The sequence below is a fragment of the Heterodontus francisci genome, chromosome 23, assembly GCF_036365525.1.
Source record: "Heterodontus francisci isolate sHetFra1 chromosome 23, sHetFra1.hap1, whole genome shotgun sequence".
NCBI lineage: Eukaryota > Metazoa > Chordata > Chondrichthyes > Heterodontiformes > Heterodontidae > Heterodontus > Heterodontus francisci.
In genome coordinates, this window is record NC_090393.1 from 10,148,583 (window position 1) to 10,173,854 (window position 25,272).

At 40.2% G+C, this 25,272-nt stretch overlaps 1 protein-coding gene across 8 annotated transcripts in view; it reads left to right on the forward strand.

Moving 5' to 3' along the window:
• Nucleotides 1–25,272, forward strand: part of arvcfb (ARVCF delta catenin family member b) — a 391,994-nt gene that overhangs the window by 192,949 nt on the left and 173,773 nt on the right. The window contains exon 1 of one of the 8 annotated variants that reach the window (XM_068054666.1): nucleotides 14,567–14,872. The exons of 6 other annotated variants lie outside the window; for them this stretch is intronic. Coding sequence is in view for 1 of the 2 variants with exons in the window: in XM_068054663.1 (XP_067910764.1) it covers nucleotides 16,961–16,963 (3 nt within the window). In the remaining variant the exon portion in view is untranslated. Of the gene's footprint in view, nucleotides 1–14,566; nucleotides 14,873–16,889; nucleotides 16,964–25,272 lie in introns of those variants that run through there. One more of the 8 variants, XM_068054663.1, reaches the window with a different exon arrangement.

A 25,272-nucleotide genomic window follows, 5' to 3' on the forward strand; every position in this document is an offset into this window, starting at 1 on the left:
CTTCATTCAATGAAGCTACTTGACACTGTTAGCAAGAAATTATAAAACAGTAGGAAGTTGTACTGCATGAGCAATTGCTTTTTTCAAAATTGCTGTTGTAGAGTAATGCTTTCAGTAGCCTGGTTAAACCTGGAAGCTCTGGGTGTTATGGCATGAATTCTCAGTTATTTCTATTATTCTGCTATGAAGTACTGCTTGGCTGTGCCAGATTTGTTTTGCTGCTAAAAATTAGTTTTGTTTGTTAGGCATGATCTTGGGCTTTTCAGTCCGCAAAGGAGGCATCTGACAGTGAAGTTATAGAAGGTTGAAAGAATGAAAAGATCTGGAATATCACTTCTGACTTATGTTCAGAGTAGGACACAGGGTCAAACGAGCAAAAAAAAAAAGTATATTTCGGATTGATGTAGGAAAATTCTTCAAGTGTGAAAAATATATGGAATGGTCTTTCAGAAAAAATAGTGGAGGCAAAGTCCTTGGAGTCATTTGAAAAATACTGGATACTGAAATTGGGTGAGGTTAGGATGGTTCTTAAAAAGGCCGAATGGTAGTCCTGTGTATATTTATCATGTTATGAAGTAGCATCTTCTCAATGTTCATGTGCACTGCAGTAAAAATATATACTATTTGGAGTTGTATCATTAAAGAGGGCTTCGTTTATAAATTTGAGATGGGATTAAAGGAGTTTCTTGCACATGAGATTTTTGCTTTAAGTTCTCCTCCACTGCTAAAACTTGTCATCTTTCGTTTCAACCACTTTTCGACTCTGTAGATTTTTTTTTTGGTAATTTTGATTTTTTGGGGTATAATTTCTGCCAGTTAATTTGTAACTATGGGAACAGAACTAGAGTCAAGACTAAGGTAAATCTCTTCCTGAATTCCATTTCAACAGTAAGCGCTGTAACGAAAATGCAGAAATCATGTAGATAATATCAGATATGTGGAGGTTTTCATTCAATTAGTAATCGACTTCATCGAATATTGTATCGGGTAAAGGGCTTGGTTTAAGTTGGACGTAAGATATCGCATTGCAATGCAAGAGTTCCCCCAGTTTACTGCTTAACATTCCTTTCCCCATTAATACCATCAAGGATGATCAGTTAATCTGCTAATTTCATTTGTTATTTGTGGAATCTTGCAATGTGTTATTTGGATGCAGCATTTGCCTAAAGACTTCAAAGGTAATTGATTGATGTGACAGAAATGAAGTGCTTTTCACATGTGTTCTCGCCTTTCTCTCATCCATTGGCATTCTCCCTACCCCTCAACTCTTTTGTATCTCCAAACTTGTGATCTTGTGCTAACAAGATGTGCTCATGTTTCCTCCCATGTGCTGCTTCACTTCATGACCTCCTGCTCTCTGCTCTCTCCTGCCCATCCTCCTGTACCCACTTCACCCACTATCCTTTAATTGTATGATTGCTCTTTTTGTGCCCCAAATTCACTCCTCCTTTCCTGTGCTGGTCCAAATTGTTTCTGCTGCCCTTAACTGGCCTGGTCTGCCTGTGACTCCAGCCCTACAGCAATGTGGTTGACTCTCGACTGCCCTCTGCAATGGCCTAGTGTCATGCAGACCCCCTCACCTGCCAAGAATGAGACACATTAATTTTGTCATGAACATTGATTAGCAAACTGTTGCTGAAGTGAAAAAAAGGAATTGTTTAAAGAAATCACCAGGCCCTTGGATGGAAAAAACATTTGTATATTAACAGACAGTGCTTGTGGAGACAAAGGGGTTACTTCCCTTATCCAATTTAACCCACAATAGACTTTGAGCACCAGACATTGAAGGTGAGGGAGCTCAAATTTCAGGATGACTGCTGGGATGGCTGAATCCACAAACACGTGGTCAGACCAGCTGGTCATGTGACTAACATGCTTGGCAATCCGGTTTTTCTGAACTGTACAAAGAGTTTTGAACAGAGAAACTGCTGTATGCTCCTGGACTGAAGAAGACCTCTCTGGTCTGGCTCTCCCTCTCTCTAACTCACAACTCGAAATCCACTGAAGGCACATGAACCCCAAGAAAGGACTCCAACAGCGAACAAGGTTTAAGAAGAATACTGGGCCCCAACGAAGAGCAAGATCTACCTACAATCAAGGACTCTACAGTGAGCTCAAAGAATCCAAACAAAAACTCTTCAGAAATGGCCTCCAACTTATCCACTTTATTTTCTTCTCTTTTCTGTCTCTGTCTGCATGTGTGTATTGCGTATGCATGCTAGTGTGGGTGCGTCGTGTATCTGTAGGCATTACCCGAATTAAAGTTTAAGTTTAATAAATTTCACTTTTCTTCTTTAAACCTAAGAAAACCTGTTTGTGCTGGTTTCTTTGCCTTATAATTAGGAGTTAGTGAACAAGGATTCACCAAGGGGGAGCTAAAGACCCGGTGTGTTTAAATTGAAACCCTGTTACGGTAAGACCAGGTGAAGCCTGAGAGGGTACCCTAGACCCCTTCCTCACCTGGTCGTAACACCTAGCAACCCACTCAGTTGTGATGGGCAACAAATGTTGGCCTTGCCAGTGGTGCCCACATCCCATGAAAAGAACAACAAATTGTCTTCAAAACTCCATCGATCCACTGGGTGGCGGGGGGGGGGGGGGGTGAAATCAGTTTTTTTTAAAAAAGTAAGTCAAACAAAAGGGTTATCGTTATTTCACCGGAAGAGATACAGCTTCACTGGCCTCATCTTTCGAGCTTGTTCTAACATATGGATGGCAATGTAGACTTTTATATTGTTTACAAAAATCTTGTTATTGCCCCTTCACGATAGTCATCGTTAGAATGATTTAGTCACTGACTCTTTATGCTTAACAAAAGTTTAAAATTACCCCTTTGTTCTGCAAGCTCCCAACCTCTCATAATGACACCCTTTTTTCTATATATCAAGAATCAAGAGGTGCAAAAACATTTGCCATCAGACTGCCCAACCAGACATTTTTCAAAAGATATGGTATTTAAACTATACTTTGTGACAGTGCACAGTGACTTGTTTTTACGACATGTAATCAGACATGTTAACTCTGAGGAATACTTACCTTTGGGCATTAATCAATCTAAGACAAACATCTGTTAATTATCCTTGGCAAGAAAAAATCATAGTGGCATGAAGCATCCTAACCATTAATTTGAGTCTTTTTAGCCTGAGGCTTATATACAAACCCAACCTCTTTCTCCCAGAGCGTTTTTGCTTTTGTTAGTTTGTCTCCAATCTTATCCAATATCTTGTAAGGTTTGCCCACAAAGTTAGCTTTGGTAGTTTCTTGCTGGATTGAGTTCCCAAGCTTTGAGGGATTTCAAGGCTGCTGTATCCTTCTGCACTGCAAGAATCAATGGAATTGCTTTGGAGATGGTTTGATTTGTTAGCTTCACAAATCATTCCAATAAATAAGTTGTTTGTCTAATGCATTCACAATCTAGTTGATTCCGACTCATTGCTGTACATGAAAATTATTGGCCTGCAAACTACAATGAAATGAGCGGCAATATCTTTATTGTAAAGTTAGGAGTGTATCAAAACTATTTTAATCCATCGCTCAAAGGCGAGCATCTATCGACGTGAGTCTACTGTTGCACTTTGAAACATAACACCTGTTCCAGGAGGGTAAAATAAGGTCTAAAGGATGTAATTTCGCTTGATTCCAGCTCAAACCAGCCTACATCCTTTGCCATGGTACAAATTCACTATCATCTTGGATGCTGAATTGTACAATTATGTTATGCAATATTCCTTCTGATGGGCCCTAGTTTGGAAGAGACTATTTTTTTCAAACATTAATAGCTGATCCTATCGAAGTGCTGTGCTCTTGGTTTCTAAAATACTTATTTTTGTATTTTTCAAGTCCTACTGAAAGAGAGCGAGCATATGGACTTGGTCTGAGATCTGCTTATGTTCCTCAAATATAAAATATTCAAGCAAGAAAACTTGGTGTTGTAGCAGTTCAAAATGAAAAGGGAAAAGATTGAATATTTGCTTGTGGCTGTATCTTAACAAAAATGTGGCAAATCACCAAGTAAATCATGCCAGTTTGAAGAGTTTTAATTATAGTATTAGCTATAATGAGGGGCATTTGTCTCTAAAATAAGCCTGAGTGTCTTTAATTGGTTTCATTCTAAAAGATACTGTCTTTCACTGTAGAGGTTTGAGAAAATGTTCCAGTCTTCTGCAAGGATCTGTATTATCTTTCATAAGCCGCAGTATCTTCTGTTTCCACAGATATACCTGAGCCAAAAAGACAAACCTGTTACTATAAATGATTTGAGAGATATCCCAATCTGGTCCATTCTAGGAAATACAGCAAGTAAACTGTAACACAAACCGCATTAATCAGCACGATAACAATAGTGCTCAGTTTGTGCTTTCTTTTAATTGGTCATAAGCCATCTTACAGTTTTTTAAAAAAACAAGACTATTAATTATCCAAGACTCTTGTGCAGCAGCTGACATGCAGAGCCTTCACCTTGGCTGAGAAATTAATCCTGAAAGTATTTGGCAGAGTTGTATTTTCCTTCCTTCCCTCTTCTGCATAAATAAATGGGCTTAGTTAAGGATTGTTGAAGAGTTAGAAGGTTGAGGACATGAACTTTGCTAATCTTGACCGGTTTTTTAGTTCCTTGGGGACCTTTCCCCAATTGGAAGAGTGGTATTGGGAAAAAAATGATCTTGTACTACAATAGTTAGATGAGTTGGAGAAAGGGCAAAGACTTGATGCTTTTTTTGTTGTTGAATTAGGGATGGGGGAAAGTTGGGTGTGATTTCACTTAAACTTTAACTATTCATTTGGAAGATACGTCTCTGCTGGTCTTTTCTGAAAATCATCATTAAATCTTGAATTTTCTTTGCTTTATGAAAGTCTTGCTGTTGATATTTGTGAAGGTCTGATGATGTGCATTAGTAAGTGTGTGGCGGGAGGGGGATTGTAGGTCAAAACCTAAATGGCAACTTGATGAGCTTGCTGTTCCATCAATCAGCTCCATGAAACCGGGATGTCAAAGAGGGGTAAGACTTATTGTGTAACCTACCATATGAACATTGTGCCTTCCACCAGCAATCTACCCCATTCTTCAAGTCAAATATATTTGTGCACGAATACAGTGCTGCTGGGGCCTGAGATAATCTGTTCACAGTGGATATTGTGACTTTGGACGTGTTTTTGTGGGAGAATGAGAAGATTGGTTTTCAAACACATCCAATTCTGAGTAGTGTACGTCATCCAATCAGTTCACGGAAATTAGCTTCCTTTCCTTTTTGCTAAACGAGTTTGGACAATGCATACAAATTCAAGCAAGATTTGTTTCCTCATGTGTAATATTCATTTTTATGATTTTAGTTGCATGGTTTCATGAGATGATCTTTTGTTTATTGTGTAGATGTAACGTCATGTCGTAATTGTTATGGTTGAATAAGACAATTTTGCCTTAAGCTGTGTACAGTCAATTACCACATTCTCGGAAAGGTTAGTTTAAAAAATCCATTTTATTTCCTTTTCTTTAACTGAGTAAGATCGGCTTCAAAATTGAACATTTTCATTATTCTATGACTTGGAAAGTTGATTTCCTTGGTTTTGTGTTTTTGTTTCCCTTTTCTGCAGATGATGGCAATGGTAATTTTATTTAATAGTTGAACTGTGTAGGAGTAAGGATAAACATACCGACAACAAGCAAACATAGTCTTGTATCCCCCTTTGGATATGACTAAGTTAATCTTTGTGAAAGCTCAAAAGCTGGAGGGAATGGAAGTTAAGTGTATATGCTGCTTTTTGGAAATATGTTGCAGAGTTTGTGTTTGTGAGGGTAGGATTATGCAAATCTTTGGTTCCACCCTGCTTTTTTTTTTCCTTAGTCCGTTGACTCTTGTTGAGGCTTACACTTGCATAATGCCTATATGGATGAATTGCTGGCACCTTATGTTTTGCAGTCTAATATGAGTAACTTGCATTAAGAAATGGAGCAATATTCCACCAGTAGCTTGGTTCTGCAGGTGAGCCCTACACACCTAGAGGTCATAATTGAGATTGTTAATTTGTATTCATTGTGGGCAGAAAAAGGAGTGAGTGTCATTGGGTAATTGGTTTGCATGCAGGGTTTGGGAGTCGAAGGCCATCGAGTTTTCATTCTTGATCATGAACCAGCGATCTTTGCTTCAAAGTGGGAGTGCATGGATGTTCAAGACAGTGATTCTGCAGCCTCTGGTATTTAACTCCCATGTAGTAGCTGTGAAGTTGTGAGTCCAGCTCCTGAATATTGATTTTTGATTTACCTGGTTGTGTGTGGGAGGGAGGTGTCCCAGCTATGCTATATATGCTGTTGTTATCTGCAAAGGGTGCATTTTCCTGCATTGATCTGGGTTCAGCAATCAGGTACCCTGGCTGGCTAATGGCTCAGTACTGCTGTAAATGTTTTTGTAAATCCAACATTTTACAGTGATAATTTTCATCTGAGAGGCCAGCATTTCTCATTCTGTCGTTAGTCCTTGTAATTGTTGCCAGAATGCAGGCCATGCTCGTTCTTTGATTCATTTCAAAATAATATTGCAGTCTAATTTTTATTTAATACTTAACAATTTCCTGCCAGCTACTGCATTAGGTATGATTTGCCTAAGAGTTGAGTTTTAACAAATCAGATGTTATAGAATGAAATCTGACTGTATGGACTTGTGAACATCATTTGTCAAGTCTGTCTACAGAAAGTATTTTTGACTTGAGATTTCTGAAAATCAGAGATCTCAAAATGGCTTTTGCAGCACTATCAGAAATCAAACTTAAGTTTTGTCGAGCACCTGTTTTCATGTTGGAATTTTGGCTTTATTTACTGTTAAATTGATCCATCAGTGTATATGAACATAAAAAAAAAAAATTGCATTGGAGTGTGCTTTGTGTAATTGTCACCAAGCAATCATGCATGTCTTATAAATGGAGGCAATGATGCATAACTGGTGAGCATCAGGTTTTAAATTTGACTGCCCTCCACTGTCAGTCATTTTGAATTTGAAATATTTACAACTTATGAACTGTTCAGAAACATTTGGCTGCTTGCAACTTTATACTACTAGACAAAAATTAACAAGTGTAGTATAATTTAACTTTTCAAATAAAAGGGTTTCTTAGTTTTGGCCTACTTTGAAACTTAAAACAAAAGAGTTGAGGCACAGGGATTGCTTACAAAGAGGAGCCTGTGTAATGGTAATGCCACTGGATGAGTAATCCAGAGGCCTAAGCTAATGCCCAAGAGACACTGGTTCAAATCCCACCAGGGCAGCTGGTGGGATTTTAATTTCAATTAATTAATAAAAATCTGGATTTAAAAGCTAGTCTCAGTAATGGTGTCATGAAACTATTAATAGTTGTAAAAACCCATCTAGTTCAGGGGAAGAAATCTGCCATCCTTACAGGTCTGGTCTACATGTGACTCTAGACCCACAGCAATGTGGTTGACTCTGAACTACTCACTGAAATGACCTAGCAAGCCACTCCGTTCAAGGGCAATTGGGGATGGGCAACAAATGCTGGCTTTGCCAGTGATGCCTAAATCCCAATAAAGAATTTTTTTTAAGTGATTGAAATTTACAATTTTGATTCTTTCATGGATGATTGCCCTGAAACTGAATGGCTTGTTAGGCCATTTCAGAGGGTAGTCGAGAGTCAACCACATTGCTGTGGGTCTGGAGTCACATGCAGGCCAGACCAGATAAGGATGGCAGATTTCCTTCCCTGAAGGACATTAGTGAACCAGATGGGTTTTTATGACAATCGATAGTTTCATGGTATCATTACTGGGACAAGCTTTCAATTCCAGAATTTTTAAATTAATTAATTGAATTTAAATTCCACCAGCTGTCATGGTGGAATTCGAACCCGTGTTCCCAGGACGTTACCTTGGGTTCTGGATTACAAGCCCAGTGACAATACCCATATGCCACCGTCTTCCCCCCCCAAGTTTGACAGTATTGCAGTTAAGTTTATTTTTTATGTCAAAATACATCTTTATTTGCAACGTCTTAATGCAAATAAGAAACAAAGGCTTGAGTCTCAGCATGTCAACACTTAAGAATACAATGCATTTAAAGTGATGTTTTTCTGTGAGCAAACGTGACAGTTGTTTATGTACTACAAAACCCCACAAACAACTGAAGATGAATAGCCAGTTAATGTGTTTTTGGTGCTGATTGAGACAAATATTGGTCACTCCTGTTTCATAATGCCATGGGATTTTTAACATCCACCCACCAGTGGCAGGATCTTGGTATAATAACATAATTCTGAAGACATGCCACGCCCTACAGTGCTGCACCCTCAGTGCTGCATGAGAGTGTCAGCATCTGTTATGTACTTTTGAAATATTAGCCAGGCACATGAGATTTTACTGACATACAAGTAGATGGATTTGGTTTTCTAAAAAATTGTACTTTTTACAACTGCACAGCTTTTGTATCTTGTCATTTTTTTTGTTAGCTAATATTTGCTTTTGCTGAATTAATTAGTGTTAAGGCAGCACTGCCTCACTTTGTCTAGACTTTACAGGCATCCCTCAGGAGCTCCTTACCCCTTCAGTGATTTCTTTTATAGGTGTGAGTAGTAATTTCACTGTCTATTGGAGTATTCATAGGAAGTGCAAAATGAGACACCTGCGCACACCTGAAGTTGTGACGGGATGAAATACAATTTCTATCTGCTCCACACCAGCCACCCCCCCCCCCTCCCCTAAAGGTGTTGTATACCTGTTTAAATTTTGAGAGAATTTGAATTAGTTAACTGAAATGCTCTGGGATATGTAAACTTGAGCTGTATTTATTGAGTTTAGTGGTATGCTAGTCTGGCTCTCAATATGTAGCTGGTGCAATCTCCAAGGTGAATCTGTCAGTTTTGCTCAAGGTGGTGGCTACTCTGATTCTGCTTCGAGAATCTCAATTTGCCAAAGACACTAAACTTGGAGCTGTGGCAAACAGTGAGGATGATGTGAACTGCCTGCAACAGGACATGGATAGGCAAGCAGAATGGGCAGAAGGTGGAATTTAATACAGACAAGTGTGAGGTGATGCATTTTGGCAGAAATGGTCGGGAGAGGCAATATATACTTAATGGCACAGTTCTAAAGTGTGTGCAGGGACAGAGACCTGGGGTGGATATGCGTCGATCTATGAAGGTGGTAGGACATATTGGGAGAGTGGTTAGTAAAGCATATGGGATCTTGGGCTTATAAATAGATGCTTTGAGTATAAAAGCAGAGAAGTTATGCTGAACCTTTATAAAGCTTTGGTTAGGCCCAAGCTGGTGCATTGCATCCGATTCTGGTCACGTTTTAGGAAAGATGTGAGGGTCCTTGAGAATGTGCAGAGGAGAGTTACCAGAATGGTTCCATGGGTGGGGGATTTTAGTTACGAGGTTAGATTGAAAAAGCTGAGCTTGCTTTCCTTAGAGCAATGGAGATTGAGGGGTACAAGATTATGACAATCTTCGATAAGTTAGACCAGGAAAAGCTGTTCCCAGTAACTAATTGTACAAGGATGAGGGAAACAAATTGATGGTTTTGGACAAGAGGTAGAGTGGGAACGTGAGGAAGCACTTTTTTACGCACCGGGTGTTAAGGACCTGGAACTCGCTGCCCGTAAGGGTGGTGGAAGCAGAGACAAACTATTTCAAAAGGAAATTGGATAGCCACTTGAAGGAAATAAACTTGCAGAGCTACCAGGATCGAGCCGGGGGGAGTGGGAATGACTGGATTGCTTGGCAGAGACTCGATGGGCCGAATGGCGGCCTGCTGTGCTGTAAATGACTCTATGACTGAGTCCAATGGATTACAGTGGTGGAGGTTATGTAAGCGCATGACGAGAAATAGGGCAGGAGTAGGCTATTTGAACCTTTGAGCCTGCACCACCATTCAATATGATTGTGGCTCATTGGAACAGGAGTAGCCATTTACCCCCTTGAGCCTGCCTGTTCCACCATTCATGGTGATCTCCAACCTTTGGACAATATTCGTTAACAGCTTTGACTAACAAATCTATCAACCTCAGATTTAAAATTAACAATTGATCTAGTAGCATCAATTGTCATTTGCGGACGAAAGTTCAAAACTTCTACCATCCTTTGTCTGTAGAAGCGTTTCCTAATTTCACTCCTGAAAGGGCTGGTTCTAACTTTTAGACTCTGCCCCCAGTCCAGGACTCCATAACCAGTGGAATTAGTTTCTCTCTAATTATCCTGTCTGTATCCTTATACTTTGAAAAGTTAGATCAAAGTACCCCCTTAACCTTCTAAATTCCAGGGAATGCAACCCTAGTGCCTGTCCATCATCTACAAGGCACCAGTCAGGAGTGTGATGGTGTACTCTCCACTTGCCTGGATGGTTGCAGCTCCAACAATACTCTCAAAGCTCGACACCGTCCAGGACAAAGCGGCTTGCATGATCAGCAACTCATTCACCACCTTCAACTTTCATTCCCTCCACCACCAACGCGCAGTGGCAGCAGTGTGTACCATATACAAGATGCACTGCAGCAACTCAGCAAGGCTCCTTCGACAGCACCTTCCAAACCAGAAAGCTCTACCACCTAGAAGGACAAGGGCAGCAGGTGTATGGGAACACCAACCCCTGCAAGTTCCCCTTGAAGCCACACTCATCGTGACTTGGGACTATATCGCTGTTAATTCAATGTTGCTGGGTCAAGATCCTGCAACTCCCTTCCTGCACTGTTGGTGTACCTGCACCCCAAGAACTGCAGTGGTTCAGGAAGGCAGCTCACCGCAACCTTCACAAGGGCAATTGGGAATTGACAAATGCTGGCCTAGCCGGTGACTTCCACTTCCCCCGAACCAAGAAAAAACCCCTCGAGTCCAGGTAACATTCCAGTAAATCTAGGTTGCACTCCCTCCAAGGCCAACATGTCCTTCCTGACGTGTAGTGCCCAGGACTGCTCGTAGTGCTCCAGGTGTGGTATAACCAATGCTTTGTAAAGCTGAAGCATGACTTCTATCCCCTTGTATTCTAGTCTTCCTAGATAGTTCAACATTCCTTTGTATCCACCCCACTTTCTCCCCTTCTGAATGTGTTGACTTAGGCTAGAATTTGTTTCTATAGCTGCAGGCAGCCCTCCAGTAAGTTACTTTCCTTTTAATATGATGGCTCATATACCTATGTGTTAGGTTGGAGGTTGGTGGTGGTTGGAAATGTAGGAGTATCCATACTGCGGCAGGCATTACTGGAAAGTGACTAGATTTTCCACACAGTTCAGCATCTATGTAGCTTTGTATATAGGTGATTTGTTACACAGAGAATAAACTTTTCTCTTAAGCTGCCACCGCCACCCCTTCCCCCGCCGCGCCCCCCCCCCCCCCACCACCACCACCGGTAGCTTCTGAGCTAAGTGTTGGCAGCATTCTTAGTGCACGTTCATTTCTTGAACGGAGAAATGCAAAGTTGCATGACAAGGAGCTAGCAATTACAATGAGTAGACTGTAGTTCAGACAAGATTGCGTATATCTCTGTTGAAAATGGGTCAACTAGAAATGTTCAAGTTGCGAATTCAAATAACTTGACATTTTAAAAGCCCTGGTACTAGTTCTCATGACTTTCAAGGGCTGTTTGAATAGATTAACTTGGATTGATGTCTGTCCTACTGTTAGTGGTGTGACTATGGTCAGGATAATGCTTCTTTTTTTGCTGCACTGGCCATCTTTCATCCAGAAACATTCCTGAGCTTTTAAACAAACACTGAATTTGATCTTGGGTCTGTAAATAATTGACATAGCACTAGATGTGAGGAGACCACATCACTACCATAAATGGTAACTGCCAAATGTTAGAACTGTGTGTTATTGCCAGTAATAGCTTCTTGAAGTTGACAGGTCTGCTGTATTCCCCCTGATGAAGTAGTGGACATAAGGCGAGATCTGGGCTGGGTTTCTGAATTATTTCTTTGTTGAAACTTTCATCTCGTGTGTAGATCAGAAAAATTTCTCAGGGCAGCTTGAGACCTTTATATGTTTGAGGAGGGAAGGGAGAGGTTTTTAAAACTGAGCCTGCTGCAAGTAAGTCATGGTGTGAAGGATATCGGTGGTAATGACTGTTTGAAGAATTACTACAATACTTTCTCGTAAAATCAATAAGATGGTTGAATTTTCACTCATGGTGTAACTTTGGACTTGCATGGTGAAGAATGTTCAGGCAGAAGGGCTCAGGCCCTTGTTGCAGGGTACCATCCATGTTGGAAATAGTAAAAGGGATGACTAGGTAGATCCAGAAGTGTCAGTTAGCTTGTTTTATGAAAAGCTACCTGAAAACTAACTGAAGGAGGTAGAGTTTTGAAATACTGGCAATGAATGACTACTTCTGTTGGTTTCTTCTTCTGATTGGCCACATCTTGTCCAAAAAGGAATTGTCTTAATGCAGTAGGGAGATGGAAGGGCATGAAGAACAATGAAAAGCGAAGTTCAGGGATGTTTTATCCACAGTAGTATTGATAAAATGGGGAAAAATGAAACCAGTTGCAAGTGCGAGTCAAGTCAGAAGCTAGAGAAGTAAGACAATGGCCCATTGTGTTCAGAGTTTTTTGGGGGAAACTGTCTAAGGGTGTGAGCAACAGTGGAGGAGCCTCTTCGGAGCACTGACAGTTGTATTCAAACATTGGATAGTCTTGAGTTTGAGTATTTTAAAACTAGCCGAGCAGCAAGAGTATTTTCCTCTGAAGAGGAAAACCTTCAGCAAATGGAGGGACTGCGGGGATTCATTTGAGGTCAAAAAATACGTTGGAGCCTGTTGATGAAGTAATAAAAATAGCATCAAATGTAATGGGTGATCAGACATGGTAGAGACATGAATTATTGTGTGCTTAAAGAACTGAAGATTTTTTAATGCCCCATTAAAGGGTGTGCAAGAGATTGAGATGTTATGGTTCAACCATTGTACCGTGAAGAATGGGAGGTAATGAACTTTGAGGGCATGCGATTTGAAGAAATTTTGGGAATGTTGAGTGGGATCATCAGAGAACGATAGGGTTGTGATGAGTGGCAGAGTTGGAGCAATTGGAAAGAATATTTGATTTCCACAGAAGTAACTTTGGGAGGGTATTTGTTAACTGCATGTTACCAGACCCTATCAAAGCCTCAGATATCCAAGGCAGTGACATAATTCGCCAGTGTTTAAGTGCAGAGTTCCACAGGTGACGAACACACCATCACTTGTACAACACCAGTCTCAAATTGGGCATTGTGTGTACAGTGAGGTAGTTGTTTAGTTTTTAGTGTGAATGTCAGAAGAAGATTGATTAAAAAAACATGTGCTGATACTTATTCTGTGTCAGTTCAGTTAAAATGTTTTTGTTCATTTCTTGATTAACTCAATAACCTGTATTGATTTTATCTTGGGCACAAATGCTTATCGAAGTATAGAGGGAACCATTGATTTGTTCAAAGCATCACATTTAGAATAAACTTAGGAAAGGAACTTTGAGGGAAGTGCAGTTTTGAAGCAAAATTGGCACTTTGGCTTGTTAACTTGTGGAGCCACATGTTAGTTTTATTTTTAAATATTTAGCACCCTAGTAGTGCCAGAGGTTGGGGTGCCAACATGCTGTGCCAAGCTGTTAGGACTCTGGCATCAGAACATTCTGGAGGCTGGAAATGGGGAGTCAAATCTTGTCACTCACTCACTCAGACACACACACAATTTATTTGATGCAGTCATGGTGTGTTAGGAGGCTTTACGCCCAAGGGATATGATAACCGAGTCTATCCTTGGCCACATGCAAAGTTCACATGTAAATCTGCAACAGAAATTGTGATGTAGTAAGTAGCAACATTGAAATTTACCTCCAACCATATCTATACTGATGCCCCTGTATGAAAGCAGCTAACGAAACACTTGGGATACCTCAGATGTAATTTAACCAACTTAAGCTGTAGGATCAAGAATGCAATGTGCAGTCCAGCTTTCTGTTGAAAACAGACCTATTTTGCAGTACTATGCCAAGTTTACTACTTGGATGTAAAACTAAATCCTTGTCTTTGTGGTGAGGGCACTTCTGTGTTTCAAACAATGGGTGAATGTGTGGATTAATGCAAAATTGCTGTTGAGTGGATTTGAAGTTATTACCATTCCTATTAGTCAAAGTACGAGTGCATACACCTGTATAAATCTTGCTCCATGCCAGAGTACTGACTTGAGCTACAAGGATACTGAAGGTATCGGGGTTACTTCCTGGGAACATGGCATAGTCTATTTGTAAAGGATATGTTTCGCGTATGTAATTTATCAAAATTTTCAAATCTGTTGCACTATTTGGCATTGCTGTAATTTTTAGTAAGCTTTTAGTGTTGCATTTACCTTTTATAGTGTGCTTTGTAGAGAGGACTCAACTGGTTGGAAAACAGCTGAAATCATCGTCCTGTCTGGGAAGTGGGGGAAAGAGAGAGAGAGACTCTAGATTTTAGCAAGTGCAGCTGTGGGTTTAATTCTGTGACCTAAACTGCTTTAGCACTGTCCTTGGTTTCTGTTGATTCGGGTGTGGTCAGATTAAGCTGTATTAGGTTTCCAGCTGTGACTGTCCATCTCTGCAAACTACTGTTCTGCACATGCTCAGTTGTTTGGGATGGGCATTGTTGGAGGAAAATGAAGTCGCTGGACTTCATGCTGATTGCCTTTATAGAGCTGTGGAAATGAGAAGTTTAGAGTAGTTATTGGCAGTACGAGCGTCAACAGTTCATTAGAACAGGACATTTAACAGACTCTGAACTGATTCGGGGGATTTAGCAAAGCTAAGGGCCCTCTCAGCTGTGTGTTTAATGCGAAATGTGTGGAATTTGAGCGATAACTCAAGATAACTGGAATTTGAGCACCGTGGCTTCAGGCAAGATTTCAACAGACTGACCAAGAGTGAAGGTAAGAGATTGCACTCCGATTGAGAAAAGTGAACTGCAAAGGATAGATGTATACTTGATCTGAAGGAGGTATGCAAAGAAAGAGCTAATGTATTGAAAGTGTGCAAATGCTTAAGCCTTGTATTGAGGTTTTTGCGGGGGGGGAGGGGGTTAAGAAATGCTGGAAGAAGAATCCTAAACAAAGTTCACAACAGAAAATGACCACATACCTTCGGTTGCTGTCCGTGCTGTACTGGGATCTAAAGCTCTTACTCTGACTTCACTTTTATGATGTAATAAAAGAAAGAAATTAGGTTTTTTTTCAGTTCAGTCCTTGGATTTGATTTGAAGGTTTGAGTTCACTTTATTCCACTGTTCCACACTTGAGAATTTGCTTTGAAAGTTTAAGTGGTGCGAAGTTATTTACTCCTGATTGTCGTGAATTTGTAGAAATGAAACCTCTTTTATATTGGAGGTGAATTGGTATGTATATAGGAGGCTCGCATTGGATTTGTATAAACTTTGTATTTTCCTCTTTCTGCTGTGATAGAAAATGCAGTTGAGGTGTCAAATTTGTAATCTGATACTATCCAGCGCAAGAACTGAAATTGAGTAGCTGGAAGTGTTGAACCATTCAATTTGCATCATCCAAAATCCACATGAAATGCCATCTCCACGGGGGTTTAAAAATGAAATAGATTCTGGGAGACTAACTTGGAAGTTATGTGCTGATGCTTTTCAGAAGACCCTTAAGAAGTTGAATGTTACTGAAGAATGTATGTCTAGATAAGTGGATTTGTTGGGGGGAGGGAGAGGAGTGTGGGGGAGTGCGCGGAGCTGAGCAAGAAAGATTAAGTTGTAAATGCACATATTAAGTTACAGTAAATATTAGCCGTCATCTCTGGTGCATGCAGAAAGCTACTGATGAAAGAAGTGTTTACTTAGAGGACTTGTGTTTTAGCACTGAAATTTGTATCAAAAGCACTGCCAGTTTGGTTTGGGGCATGCAATTCTGCCAAATTTAAATGCCATTTTTGTGATCAGTCTTGGGTTTTGGTTGCAATGTGAAAGCAATATGTATGTACTAAAAACATGTAGATTTACAGCATCTTAAATTGATTGGTTAAACACTACCTACTAGGTGCATCTCATTATCAACCCTTGTGGTTTTGTTTGTACATTTTCACTATTGGATCAAGTTAGTTGATGCAAGTAAACAAATTTATGTTAAACACAATTATTTACAGCATTTTCACTGGCCTCATCCTCCCCTCTCCTTCCTTCTAGTACCCTTGGGCAAATTGGAAAATTGTGTCCAAGTATTTGTGAGTGAAAAGGCTGCTAGTTTTGATCGATGTTGGATGTTGCGCAATAGTTTTTGCTGTGAAGTGGAACCTCCATTATCTGTGATGTAATTATCTGCCTTTTGGACTATCTGCTAAAATTTTTGTCGAACAGAACCTTACAAAAGACATCACATTGTAACACCTCATGCTAACCCCAGTCTTTTCTTGATTGAAACAAGTCACCCTCACAGCCCAAGAAAAATTGAATTCAATTTGTTTGTATCGACCTTGTTTTTATTGCTGTGCTTACGGTATCTGTAAATGTGCAAGACCAAAATGTTAACTCTTGATGGTTTATCTGTTTCCCATTTCTTTCTGATGTTCCCCTCCATATTGGTGGGTAATGGGGAGGTTTCACTGTAACTTTATACTGATACAATAGGATTGATTTGTCTTTAGACACATTGGTGAATTTCTTTTAATGGTTCTCATGATGTTAAATGGTGGCCATTGCATTGGAGTGTCCATTTTCTAAAGGATGTAATTTTGATGTTTTTATTGGAAACTTGTACATTTGGCCCCCTCTTTGGTTCCAGGCACTATTGCTGCGAAAACTGCTGATCATTTTTTAAAAATTCATTCATGGGATGTGGGCGTCACTGGCGATGACAGCATTTATTGCCCATCCCTAATTGCCCTTGAAGTTGGTGGTGAGCTGCCTTCTTGAACTGCTGCAGTCCATGTGAGGTAGTGCTGTTAGGAAGGGAGTTCCAGGATTTTGACCCAGCAACAGTGAAGGAACGGCGATATAATTCCAAGTCAGGATGGTGGGTGACTTGGACGGGCACTTGCAGGTGGTGCTGTTCCCATGTATCTGCTGCTCTTGTCCTTCTGGTTGGTAGAGGTCGCGGGTTTGGAAGGTGCTGTGTAAGGAGCCTTTGGTGCGTTGCTGCAGTGCACCTTGTAGATGGTACACACTGCTGCCCCTGTGCGTCGGTGGTGGAGGGAGTGAATGTTTGTGGATGGGGTGCCAATCAAGCAGGCTGCTTTGTCCTGGATGGTGTCGAGCTTTTTGAGTGCCGTTGGAGCTGCACCCATCCAGGCAAATGGAGAGTATTACATCACACTCCTGACTTGTGCCTTGTAGATGGTGGACAGGCTTTGGGGAGTCAGGAGGTGAGTTACTCGCCTCAGGATTCCTAACCTCTGACCTGCTCTTGTAGCCACGGTATTTATATGATCATGATACTTCATTATTCTTGCATTTAAGTTGCAATTTTTCACTCATGGCGTTTATTGAGTTTGCCCAATTTCTAAGTCAGCATTGCTCAAACTGTATTGTATAATTTTCTACTGAATAAATATTTAGTTTTCAAAAGATTTCTTCAATTGATAACTTATTAACATGAAGCCCTTTTGAGTATATTTTAAAAAGCACTTGTAACATGATTTCCTTTCTAAACTTGGTGTACCCCAGCACCTCCTTATATTTTAAGCTGGTGATGTGAGTAGTACTGGATAAAGATTCGTAGCCTTGGGAATAGACACTTAGCCCACGCTTGACTGAAATGCTGTCATAAGGAGATGCAATGTGAAATGGATATCTGAGGTTAATAGCTCACATGCTTTAGCTATACGTGGTTCAATTCAGAAGCTGATGTCACCTTTTGCTGCTTATTTGTACAGGCTTGATTCAAATAGATTTTACCCTCAGTTGCATTTTATTTGGGTTGCCAGCAAGCTAAATGAAGCTATCTGCAAAAACTTTAGAGGTTGTTGCATGTACTTGGGTGTTTTATAAGAAAATGTTCCCACTTTCTGGCTGTGTGTCGCAAGTTGTTGGAATATTGGCGAACAACCCACTGAAATCAAGCATCAAGGAATGGCTGCAAATTGGGATGGTGAACTGATTTCCTCTGGCTATGCACGAACAATGAATGATTGATCAGTATTAAAATGCAATGTGAAGAGAGTTTTTGCAGCACATCTAAACAGGTCAACAGATTGGGTAATTTTCTTTGTGTACTTAGTGGTGAAATATTAGTGCTTTATGACTTAAACAGCAGAGTAAATGCAGTCCCTGGCTGCATGTAAAAAAAAAAAATCCCTATTTATTCTATAATGATTAAATGCAGAACCTTAAATGGCTGATTTTCTAATTGACTGCATCACTGTTTAGTTTATGCAGTACTACCAAATAGTTGAGCCGAGGTCAACTATCACCAGTAACCTGTCTCTAGATACAGAAATCAACAAGCACATGGGAAAGGCTTCCACTGCTATGTCTAGACTGGCCAAGAGAGCGTGGGAAAATGGCGCACTGACACGGAACACAAAGGTCCGAGTGTATCAAGCCTGTGTCCTCAGTACCTTGCTCTATGGCAGTGAGGCCTGGACAACATATGTCAGCCAAGAGCGACGTCTCAATTCATTCCATCTTCGCTGCCTCCGGAGAATACTTGGCATCAGGTGGCAGGACTATATCTCCAACACAGAAGTCCTCAAGGCGGCCAACATCCCCAGCTTATACACACTACTGAGTCAGTGGCGCTTGAGATGGCTTGGCCATGTGAGCCGCATGGAAGATGGCAGGATCCCCAAGGACACATTGTACAGCGAGCTCGCCACTGGTATCAGACCCACCGGCCGTCCATGTCTCCGCTTCAAAGGCGTCTGCAAACGCGATATGAAGTCCTGTGACATTGATCACAAGTCGTGGGAGTCAGTTGCCAGCGTTTGCCAGAGCTGGCGGGCAGTTATTAAGGCGGGGCTAAAGTGTGGCGAGTTGAAGAGACTTAGCAGTTGGCAGGAAAAAAGACAAAAGCGCAAGGGGAGAGCCAACTGTCTAACAGCCCCGACAATCAAATTTCTCTGCAGCACCTGTGGAAGAGCCTGTCGTCTAGAATTGGCCATTGTAGCCACTCCAGGCGCTGCTTCACAAACCACTGACCACCTCCAGGCTCCCGAGACAAGGAGGCCAGAGAAGAAGACTACCAAATAGTTTATAGACCAAGATCAATTTTTGACAAATGTCAAATTCTTTAAGGTTTAACTGCCCATTTTAGGAGTTGAACTCTTGGGTGCCCAAGTGGTTTTGAGGATTTTACATCCCCAGATTTCTTTGGGAATGAGCATTTGGTAAGCAACTGTACCATTAAGGAAACCGACATGGCGTAAATATAATACAATTTACAAATTACACGTAGCTGTAATTCTGACTATACATTTGATGTGAAACTAACTGTAGAGCCTAATACTGACACGAGTATTTGAATGGCAGATAGTTAATCATGTCGTTACATTCTTTCAAAAAGTAAGTTGAAAGCATTACTGATTTTACAGCAATCCTTGAAGCAAGCAGTTGTTTTCAGAATGTTAAACATAAGTGATTTTTAATACAACAGATGACTTTGCATGTTATAGACTTCAATATACTTTTGAAGCTGCTCCTGAATTAGTGTTTTGTTTTCAGGTGCTCTTGGATGTTAGGAGAAAACGGTGAAGAGGCGAGGGAATGTTTTTGAGATGAGAAATTTTTTCTCAGAGTCGTGAGTCTTTGGAATTCTCTTCCTCAAAAGGCAGTGGAAGCAGAGTCTGTGCATATTTTTAAGGCAGAGGAAGATAAGCAAGGGGGTGGAAGGTTATCGCGGTAGGTGGAAATCTGGAGTAATCAGTTCAGCCATGAACTTTTTGAATGGCAGAGCAGGCTCGAAGGGCCGAGTGGCCTACTCCTAATTGGTATATTCGTATACTGAATATGTGGTCACTTTCATAGAATACTGTGCTTGGAATCGTATTCAGAATAACAGTGTTGGTTGCCATTCACATACCGTGTCATCAAACAGTAAAACCACAGGAGCGGTATATCTCAAATTCTTTGTGTAGATTTTCTCTTAAAATGTCAAATTAAATGTTGAATCATGGCAGGATGGTAGTGCAATTACTGAAGCTCCAGCTTGCTGCAAATAGGAATGGTAGAAAAATGGCTTCATTTTGTGGCACCATACGTAGCAGTGCCATATGGGGTGAGATTCACACATGACAAAAAATGGACTGACACTCAGTCAACAACTGTAAAGAGAACAGATGGGATGTACCCTTTGTCAGATTTCAGAAAACTACAGTGCTCATCAGCCCAAACTATATGCCTTGCATGTCGCTAGCCTTTTGCTATAAAGCAGTGTTAAGAGGATATGTACCCCGGGCACAGTCCATCATCTCCCGAGATGGATGGATGCCATCCAGTGTTTAGAGGAGCTTTGTGATAATGGTTCTGTTGGCTGCCTCCTCTGCCAGAATCATGCCTGGCATAGGTAAAGCCCCATGGATGGAACAGTGGAAAGCTCAGTGAAAAGTAAGATTTGTTTGTTGATTCTAAATGGCCATATTTAATTACAGCTAGGTGGCACAAGCAAACTCTCAGGATCATGCATTTCTTTCAGATAATGTCCTTTGTATTGTTTTAAACTGTATAAAGTACTGAAAGATTGTGTCTTAAAGATTTTATTAAACTGCTGATCATTATGTCCTATTTTCTGCTATAACCCTGAGAATCTTGAAAGGTAACTGAGATTGACTTGATGCAATTGTGAAGGCAGAGGCTTAAACTAGCAAAAGGCAAATTTAGTTTGACCTTGGGTAGTTTACATTTAGTGCCACCCTACCACTGGCTGCTGCCTCTTTCTTTTAACTGGGTCTCCTGACAACACTTCAGACAAGTTTATTTTGGTATCATTGTGATTTGGAAGGGAGACTTTACCTTCATGTGTACTGAATAATACTCCAATCAGAGAGGAGGCAGATCCTGTGTCCTAGTGCTCCATGGTGCGCAGTATGCACAAAACAATGCTGTGTCACCAAGCTACCTGAAACTCTAAGAACTAAAACTACGATATTCAATGAAAACTTGGATAATTTCAAAATATAAATTTATTAAAAAGTTAATAGAACTTCCAGGAGTACAGAACCTATTTGAGCATCAGTATCAGTACCTTGTTGCATCATAGACATTAAAACATAGGTAAAGGCTAGCTAAAGGTTCCATTCTCCATATTCTATAAATGTTTCAGTGATTGCTGCCTTGACCTTTATTTCCTCTGAGGGGGACAAATTTATGTAGGACTTTATATGGATCATTTTGATTGTCATCTTCAAAGTGCATTATGTTTAAAGAATGATGGGATATTTTCATGCTCTAGTGCTTGAACTTGTGAGGAAAGTCAGGAAGGGCCGAAGTTTTTTTTTTAAATAAGCGGCAAAAGACTAAAGATAATTTGATAGTTTTTAAAATAGTGAGAAATGAATTATAAAGATGGAAAGTGTAAAGCCAGGATAGGATTACAAAAGTAACAAGCTTCAAATAAAGCTAAAGTTTTGGAGACATTTGCTTAGCGTGAGTTTTTGGAATAGACTTCCAAATAAAGTAGTTTAAAAATTCCTGTTGCCAATGTTAATGTGAGTGAATATTTTGCTCTTGGGGAGAAAAACATGAAGTAGTTTTGAGATCAAGCTGTAATATAACCAGTAAAAATCTCAATCTTAAATTATTAATGTAGATGTCATTTGGATGTAATGCCTTCAATATACAGCACTCGAATTTACATCTGTTTATCACATAATTTCAATGCATGATTGGAATAGCGGAGTAGCAGTCTGACCAAGCTGCTGCACTTACAATAAAACCCATCAAATAAGTGACTCAACATCAGAAGAGTGTTTTAGCTCCAGTATAACACTTGGACATGACATGATGTAACAGTCTATACTTGCACATCATAATCTTAATTGAAAATGCCACCATTTACTTCCTGGCATTTTTTCAGCTCTCTTCCTTATGCTGCTCCTGCCTAGTGCTGGTGGGTTCATTGTGTGCATTGCCAAGTATAATGGGTGCAGACACCACACATTCTTGTGTTCGAATTTGAAGCTGCACTGCAAATTTACAGAAAGTGCATGAAATGCTAAATATATATGCAGCACTGTTCTGTTTCCAAGTAAATAGGTGTATCAGTCTCTGTAGCCTCTAACTTGATGGGCATGTGTTATGCGATTTTTAATGTGCCCCACTATTGCCAGAGTCACCATGTAACCGCAAGTGATAGCTAACATTTGTTTATAGGTGGTCTTTTTATAAAGTAAAGTTTCACCATGTGTTATGACCGAGGCGGGAGGATTGCACTTCCAGTTCCACTTCTCCTCCGGTCACAACAAACGTTTTCCCACTTACTGATACGGTCAATCATAGACTCTATTTTTATCCCAGAATAAAATGCACCAACCAGGATTCCTTAATAAACAACAAAGTTATCAGGTAATAATAAAACAAGTCTTAACCAGTAATGAAGTAAAGCATAAACACAGATTGAAATATTAAAGTGCCTTTTTACTATAGCCCCTCACACACTCACTTACAAAATTGAGGGGCGTAGATAGGAAGAAACTTTTCCCCTTAGTGAAGGTGTCAATAACCAGGGGGCATAGATTTAAGGTAAGGGGAAGGAGCTTTAGAGGGGATTTGAGGAAAAAATGTTTTCACCCAGAGGGTGGTTGGAATCTGGAACACATTGTCTGAAGGGGTGGTCGAGGCAGGAACCCTCCCAACATTTAAGAAGTATTTAGTTGAGTGCTTGAAATGCCGTAGCATACAAGGCTACAGGCCAAGTGCTGGAAAATGGGATTAGAATAGATGGGCTTGATGGCCGGCGTGGACACGATGGGCTGAAGGGCCTGTTTCTGTGCTGTATAACTCTGACTCTATAACGCACATACCGGTTAACTGGAAAAATAAAGGGATTTTTGTTTTTAGAGCTCTGTTACAGACCAAAAAAAAACACTTGGGCTGAATACTTGCTCATGCATGAAGAAACAGCAGATGAGAAATGTTGTGTTCCAAAACTGACACACAGTCTGGCCTCCGAATGCACGTAAGCGGGTCACTGGGATCTTCCAGAAAAGTTGTTTTCAGGTGCGTTGAGAATTAATTTTGCAGGCTTTTCTTCAAAGACAGGAGACGAGTTGACACAGTGGACTTCTCGGGGTCTTTGAGAGAGGTGCTGGAAAGCTGATCTGGCTTGTGGTCTTCTCTTGCCTTCTTGGAAGCTCTCTTCCCTTTTCTAAGATCTCAACCCCAACTCAAAACAATTCAAAAATGAAAGTGACAGGAGGTCAACCTTTTGATCTCCATCAATCTTGACCTGTTACTTCTTTGGAAACAAGTTCTCCAGGCGTCCTTTTCATGTCAGAGTTCCAGCATCCGCAGTATTTTGCTCATTGTCCGAAGTTTTCTGTTTTTATTGAGCTGCAAGTCGGATGGTTTCCCAGAAAGGCTTGTTGCTGGAAATCAGGTGGTTTCCTGGAAAGGCTTGTTGCTGGAAGTCAGCTGCTTTCCTGGAAAGGCTTGTTTTCCTCAAGACTTCTTGGCACCCATTTTAAATAAAAACTTTTCCAGGGATTGTGTTTCAATCAGGTGGCCTTTACATGACCCCCTTTGAAAACCACCAAAGTTTAACATTTCTTCAATCTTTCAAAAATGAATTCTCAAAGAATATATTTAACAAAAGAGGCACTTTTTGCCACAGTAGGTTACAATTTTGAGGGAGTTAACTTGCTTTATGATGAATTTTTATTAACATCCAATGTTAACTTGTTTAGTTATTTTTACTGATGAATCTTGAACATTGGCCAGCTCTGCAGCACGATAAAGAAGACTTGGATGAATTTTCTTCTCACAACCAGTTGAGGTTTTTCAGGATGTGATGTGACCAAATTCCAGTGTCAAAAATGGTTGATTAAAAACTCATTCATCAAGAAGGTTCCGAATTTGAACACATGATCATGAGGGCAAGATACCAGGAACCTGATTTAACTTGGTGATACTGAGGTGCAGAAAGGAACTAATTAATGGTGTGTGTGTGTAGCAGAAACTACAATACTGCAGAAGGAGTAGGCCTGCAGTATGAAGATGTTTTTGATGTGAACTTAGAGAGTGGAATAATTGAGTCGTAACTTTTTTTTTTAATAAGGTGAAGAATTAACGTTACCGAACAAAAAGTGGGGGAGAAGTTGGGTGCGTTATGTGTTGTACCACTACTAAAAATGAACACATAGCCTTCATTCTGCTATTAATTACAAAAGCTGTCTTGGATAGGATTATCCCTGCAGATGCACACTTGTTAGATCAGTAAATCCAACAAATGCATTAAAAAAAATCTTGCATCTATGAACACATCCTGACAATCTTTGCTGTTACAAATTCTTATCTCCATTTTTAATAAAAGAAATTGCCGATGTAAACAAGTCAATAGTAGTTAGTCTGCTATCAGTGGAGGTGATGTACTGCCAGCAGGGTAACAATTTGCATAGGCAATTACTGTACCATTGTAAGTATGGACATAGGAATTTATGATGGCAATATAAAAATAAGAACTTCAAAATGGGACTGTATTCTGTCTATATACCCGAGTCTAATTAAGGCCCCAGCTTGAGAGATTGTGATGTATGAAAACAAACCTTGTGTCTGCTGCTTGACTTCCTGTTGCATTTTTATCACTTATGTATCTCCTTTTCCCATTATGAATTCTTATGGCTATATTTTTGCTAGCATACGTAAATTCTTCATTTTGTGCATCACATGATACAATGTGGCTGCTGAGGTCACAATTCTTGCAAAATGTTTTCTGAAAATTGTTTTTTATTCTCTAAAATTTATAATCCAAACTAGGAGTTTAAAAAGTTAAGTTAGAGAAAAATGCAATATTTCTTCAATATTTCTGCTAGTCTAATGGTGATATGAAATCATTCAGTTGTTGTAAAAACACATTTGGTTGATTAATGTCCTGTAGGGAAGGAAATCTGCCATCCTTATTTGGTCTGGCCTACATGTGACTCCAGACCCACAGCAATGTGGTTGACTCTTAAATACCCTAGCAAGCCACTCAGTTTTATTTTTATTTATTTAGAGATACAGCACTGAAACAGGCCCTTCGGCCCACCGAGTCTGTGCCAACCATCAACCACCCATTTATACTAATCCTACATTAATCCCATATTCCTACCCCATCCCCACCGTTCCTCAATTCCCCTACCACCTACTTATACTAGGGACAATTTATAATGGCCAATTAACCTATCACCCTGC